Here is a 6465-nt window from a genome sequence, read left to right on the forward strand (position 1 = left end):
AAAAGAGGCCAAGGTGCAGTGCCGCTCAGGGGCTACAAAAGCTTTAGCTCCATGCCCTGGTATTAAGTGGGTTAAATATGAATTTGACAGTAAGGAATGGATGGGGGGCCAGTGTCTTTGAGCCAAGATCCTCCCCAGGTGAGTGTGTGGAGGCTGCCCAAGTGACAGGCATAGTTTCCTCCCATTCATTGCAGTCAGCTGCTGCAATTAGGGCAGAACCTGTGGAGAGGTAGTGGCTTTTCTTTCCCCTCTCTTTCTTTTTATTTCAATTTTCCTTTCCCTTTATGGTGCACCTGGATGAGTGCAGCACCTTTGCTTTGGTGTCTTGGAGTGGACTTGAGCTAAACTCTACAGCAGACCTCTGTGGTGGCTTTAGGGTGGACCTTGTATCCTGTTTGTATCATTTCTGGAAGCAAATATGGTCCATATCATTGACTGGAGAGACTCTGGTGGTTACTGGAGAGAACAGGAGAACATAAACTGTTCAGAGCCCTTGAAGTCCCAATCCTGTTCCACAGCTGTGCATTGAAATATGTTGTGGTGGAGCACAGGGTCTTTCTTCAGAGGTGGGCTTGCTGGAAATTTGAAGCCCTGTGGTGAGTGACTTTAATTTCTTGTGCTGTGTGACTGTATGGGTGTTCCTGCAGAGATAGTGAGTGTGTGAAGGCTGCGTGTTTCCTCCTTAAGGGATGAACTGGGGGAAATATGAAATACAAGGAATTTCCTCCCTTTTCCAAAGTGGAGCTGTGGAAAAGATAAATACCTTTGAGAACTAAAAATGCATTTAGTCACTTGCTTAATGTATTCCTTGATGAATATTTTTGTTTCTGGTAATCTCCATCCCACTGAATTGAATTTTACAATGCAAAGTAAACAGCCTTTAAAGGTGTTTCTGTGGCCCAGTAGTACAGGCTCCTCTTCAGGGATCCTCATTCTCTGGAGCCTGTCTCTTTCCTCTTCAAGATAACAAAGACTCTGCCATGGAGGTAGGAACTGTGCAATATAATTTCTTCACCCCTTGTTTTCTGTCTGTCTCTCTTCCCCCCCACAGCCCCTCTTTCTCCCTGCCAGTGTATTTTGCAAAGAGGCAGCTGGAAGCAGGGGGCAGTTGTCGATGGCTTAGGACCTCTGCTTGTTGTGCACAGGGGCAAAGACCCAGTTGTAGTTTACATAAGTACCTGCCATTGCTTATGGTTATGTAAAGTAGGGATGAATATCTAAACCCAGAATCAAAAGCCTCCTACACATGAATGAGTCCGTTAAGGAGGGAAAGAAAACAAAGCAGAGCCGTGCCAGTGAAGGCATGGATGGCTTCACATTTTCGTTTGTGGAAGAGCTAAAAGTAAAGGCAAACAGTGAAAACATATGGTATTTCTCAACCACTAGATCAGTGGGTAAAGTAATCATATAAAAAAAGAATCCCCCTCCTCCCCTCCATGAATAAAGACACAGAAAAATTAACTTAACTGCAGGGAGATGCCAGGCAGGATTTTGAAGATGGTTTTAATGAAAGAGAAGGAGGAACTATTGTTTAATGGGCAGTGACTCAAACTGCATGAATGCACCACATGCACTGCAGGCAGCAGCCAAAAAGAAGAGTGTTCAGTTACACCTCTCCTAGGGCAGGCTCGGCTCCAGTCCTGCTGGATGAATGAAAAAGATGGGTTAATTATTTGAACAGGGAAAAAACATTCTCTTCTGAAAACGTTTGTATTTTTGGAATGCCTCCACTCACTTCAGATGGCTTGGGGACCAAAACTGCCTTGCTCAGAAAAAAGTCCTCAGCATGCTTGTTGCAACAAGTGTGAGTTATCTGTTTCATCCTGAAGAGGTGGCATGGGAGACAGCCATGCCAGAATTCAGAGATTTCAATAAGTTACTTGAGAAAAATGTTCAAGTGACACGAGGGGCTATTTTCTCTTTCTTCCACTAAGAGGGGTTGTAGGCATAGTCAGTGATAGTGGCAGCAAAATGCCATATTTGCTCCGTGTGATATATTTGTGCCTGACTTTGCCCTGCAGCATGGGTAGTGGTTCCCTGTGTGCCTAAGGGTGACTCTTGTAAGTCGGTAGATGGAAAAAAATACTGCTGTTAGTGCACTTGTTTAGAGAGAATGAATATCTGAGTATTGAATACATAGGAGGAGATGTGACCTCAAACAATTTATTTATGACTGTAAACAAAAGTGAATGAAAGGTGTGCTGTGACTTCTGACTACCCAGTGCTGGGTAGTCAGGGATTAGGGTTGCGCCCCCGCAGTGCTGGCTCTCTGGGCTGCATAGAATAGATAAAATGTAGTGGTAGTCCTTGTTATGTGATAAGCATGTCCTTTCTCACAGCTTTCCTCCCTGACCCTCTGGCTTTGTTCGCCAACATGATTTACATCTTCATCTCCTCCTTGAGTTACTGTCCAATGCAAAACTTTCCCCCAAACACTTTTCTTCCTGTACCTTCCCCATGGAGCTTCCTCTCCCAACATTGATGGAGACTTTAGCTATGAGAAAGCTAGGTTGTCTCCTTTTGCTGCAAGGGCCAGAAACTATCCAGATTATTAAACTTTCCAATACAGCTCTCTACTAGCATTTATACACAGTGGAATTCCTTATTGCAAATGAGGATTTTAATTCTAAGCTTAGCTTGATAGAATGTAATTTAAAGCCATTTAGGATGGCTTAGCCTTCAAAGCAAACTAAAGATTGTTTAATTAGTCATGCAAGCCACTGAACGCTACCCATAACACAAAACAACTAAAGTATTTATTAGTTTTAGAGCTAAGTTAAGCCTTGCTTGTTCTACATTTTCAATAAAGTGCATCAAGTGTTAAGCACATCTTGCTTTTTCCTAATCTTCCAATGCTCAGTAAATTTTATTTCTGAATAAAAGCATAGCCCAAGTGTTGCAAACTGTAGAATGAAAACCAAATTGAATCAGTTCTTGTATGCTTTAGAGGAAATAGTGGCAGTAGTGGTGCTTGGGATGTTCTGATTTTTTTTTTTTNTGCTTACAATCTTTTGCCTGTTCAGTTCAGTTCCTCTTCAATAAAGCCTTCTAGCCTTTTCACCCACAAAGTTGTGGATCTGGCTTTCTCCTTTGTGACTTCCACAAATGGCGCTCAAGCACAGGGCACAAGTAGAAGGTCTCTGAAATTCAAAGAACTCGCGTGCTCCCCTTGAAGAAAAACTGCAACGAGACTGAACTCCAACACTCACCACAGCTGAATAGCAAATCAGATCAGAACACCTAACTCAGAGAGGTGAGCAACAACAAAATTATTTTTTACCTTAAGTACCCCCTTTTACTCGTCCTAGAAAATTAATATCAAAATGGAATCCCAGCTAAAGACGAATTGGAGTTATATTATTATCTAAAAATTTAATCAAGAATCATGGACATTCTCAAATCAAAAAATCCTTAAAAGCGCTGATGAAATGGATTAATAAAAATATAGACCCAGTCCCAGAAACATTAAACTGTCAAGAGTGGGACAAAATTGGCAAAATTTTGTGGATGGCAAGTAATAATGGAGATAAGAAAGCTTTGAAATCTCTGATAACATGGACATTATTCCTTAATATATTACAACTAAAAAACCAGGAAGAAAAACGAGAATCACAGTTTGAAATAATGGAAAATAAAAATCCAAGTCCATGTAATGCTTTCCCAGATGACTCACAAAGTAAAAATCAAAATGGAGTCATCTTTAGCCCCTCACGAAAAGGCGGGCTTTTTACAGACACACAAGATGGCGAGCTTGACACTAGTTCTCAAAATAGCGTTAAGATCACTACTGCGTGTAACCCTTCGCAAAATGTCACCCCTGCTAACTCCCAAGATGGCATTTTAACTACACAAACATCACCTAACACCATGGCAACGCCTGTCCCTAGTAACACCCTAACAACGCCCATTTTCGGCAACCCTCCGGTGACATCGTCTTCTGGGGTGACTGACATAAACATCAGTCAAGGTGGCAACGCCCATGGCACTTCCAGCCTGCTAAAAATAAACACCCACCAAGATAGCAGCGTCCATGAAAATCATATTACTACTTTAACCCCTATGATAAAAACCAATAAGCAGCTTGCAGAATCCAGCCTAGCCATCATCAATTCTTCTCATCAATTCTTCAAAAAAAGTGTAAAACATCATGAAGATAAACAAACTATTATAGAATCAGAAAATACATCTACCAATGTGTTAGAAGATAAAATGTTTTATATTTCTAATGTATGTTCACTAGTAGAAAGTAGTGAATTTTATAATCAGGAAATAGCAACCATCTTCAAGTCAGAGTTTAAAACATATGCATTGGGAAAAAATGAATCTGATACAAAAGAAAAGAATCAAGGTATAGTAAAAACAACGTACAATACACAAGGCATACAAGACTCAAACCTCCAACCAAAGGAAACAATAACATCCATAGACAAAGTGAAGCAAGCACAACTCATAGAAGTATTGAAGAAGGAGGTGAGAGCCATACTGATAACTGCCAAGGAGGGCTTAACGCCAGCAGAGCTGGAAGACCAGTACATAACCATGATCCACAAACCACTGCCCCTCAAAGACCTAGGCTTCCAGTCCACCCTAGAGCTGGTGACACACATGCCTGAAGTTGTCCAAGTTTATTCTCATAAGAATGGCACTGTTATCCTCAAAGCCATTGTAGATGACACCGCCAAAGACATTGCCAAACCAGTTGCCTGTCAAAAGGGAAGAACATGCAAGAGAACTCCTCCGAATGTAAATGCTACTTCTCCCTCTAAAAGCTTTAAAAATCCACAGCGTTCCCCTTACGCAACATCTCAAAGACCCAAAACCCAAAAGACTGAACAAATTGTTATAATTACAAGCACAGTCCCCGACAATCAAGGACTGTTATATGTAGAAGAAATGGCATATCATGATGATTATGGAAATCTCTACCAACGAATCAAACAAAAACATTTATGAAGTGTGAGTGTAGCAGCTGCTTTTTTAGTTTGATTTTGAAAATGAATATGTTCTCATATATTTTATTAAGTATTTCTTATTTACCTTCATGTGTTATTTTTATGTTTAATAATGATTTACTTTATTATTATTATATTTATTGAGTTTTATTATTAAAGAAAAAAGAATAACATCACAACGAAGAAGATAGCAACTGAAGAAAACAAGGACTGCCTACAAATTTCTGCAACAACTAGAACAAGTTACGTAACTGAAAGCAACCATTTAACCTTAAAAATGAGTGTGTTCTCATGCATTTTAATGAATATTTCTTATATAATTTTATATATTGTTTTAATATTTCGATAATTGATTACCTGATTTATACTGAAATGTTATTGTTAACACCTTTATTAAGTTTATTATTCAAGTTTCTACAGCAATTGAAACAAACAACATACAAAAAATACAAGAAGTAAGAAACACAAAAGAAACAGGGAGACCAGGTCACACACATCAAAATCCCTTGTAAGAAGTCTGACGAAAAACGTAGTCCACGGAACTGAAAGTGGCATTTAATCTGACTTTTACAAGGTTTAACATTAATGTAGTACTTGATAATGTATACCTTGTCAGTAAAAAGAAAAAAGGGGGGATAGAAATAATAAAGATAAATGACACCTGAGTAACAGTTTTATAACAAAAAATGTTTTTTCATTCCTGACGATTTTTGGTTTCATATATTAACTACTTTTTTATTATAAGTATATATTTACTTTGAAATATAGAAAAAATGTCAACTTACAGGAATAATTACTTACATACTTGAACTTATACACTGAAACTAATTATATGATTTAAACATGTGGTTTATTTTTCAGTTTATACAAATGTTTATAGTTGGTTAAACTCCACAAATAATCAACATCTTGAGGTGAATGCAAGAGTGTGTTTGTGTGAATGAAGGAGGCCTCCGTGAATGTTTTGTGTGAGAGTATGAACGTCTGGAAACTTGAAAAACCTCAAAATTATAAAGTTCTTTCTTATCCATTTATAAGCTCGGGCTAAGGTTAAAAAGTTAACAAATTTACATTTTTGTCCTTTATCATTAAGTTGGAAATCTCCACAAACTTAGTTTTGCACTGTATTGAACTTCTGTCGTTAGTATAATGAGAAGTTCAAGGGTGAGTATTCTTTGGCCAGAGAGCTCGAGGGGAATGCTCGGGGCTTGAACCCCCCATATAACAGTTCCCTAGCCCAAGTCGAGAGGGAGGCAAAGTAAGGGCTAGGCAAGGTACTGAAAAGTCCTCCAACAGTGCATTACCCACCATACAACCTTAAGCTGGAGTGGACAAGCAAGTGAACAGTCTCGTGACCTGGCTAGGACTAGCTTAGCTGGTAGAGCGGGAGACACTGGTCCTCAGGGCAGAGGCAACCCTTATTGCCTTTGGGTTGAGCTACCCAAAAAGCTCAGGTAAACTTTATTTTGGAGGTTTCTCTTTTTATAATTTTTATATAGGGCTTAACATATTA

The 6465-nt window shown here is 39.2% G+C and overlaps 1 protein-coding gene and 1 long non-coding RNA gene across 2 annotated transcripts; both read left to right on the forward strand.

Annotated features, from left to right (window-relative positions):
- The first annotated feature begins 2998 nt into the window (after positions 1-2998).
- LOC108510421 lies at positions 2999-5608 on the forward strand. Its single transcript, XR_001878814.1, has 2 exons — positions 2999-3253; positions 5112-5608. It is a non-coding gene; the product is annotated as an uncharacterized LOC108510421 (long non-coding RNA).
- LOC108510420 lies at positions 3253-5608 on the forward strand. The gene is made up of 2 exons (XM_017840094.1): positions 3253-3398; positions 3436-5608. The coding sequence occupies exon 2, from the start codon at positions 3508-3510 to the stop codon at positions 4951-4953; it is 1446 nt and encodes a 481-aa protein (XP_017695583.1). The 5' UTR covers positions 3253-3398; positions 3436-3507; the 3' UTR covers positions 4954-5608.
- Positions 5609-6465: the final 857 nt, after the last annotated feature.

Source organism: Lepidothrix coronata, unplaced genomic scaffold, assembly GCF_001604755.1.
Source record: "Lepidothrix coronata isolate B3197 unplaced genomic scaffold, Lepidothrix_coronata-1.0 Scaffold851, whole genome shotgun sequence".
In the NCBI taxonomy this organism is placed as follows: domain Eukaryota; kingdom Metazoa; phylum Chordata; class Aves; order Passeriformes; family Pipridae; genus Lepidothrix; species Lepidothrix coronata.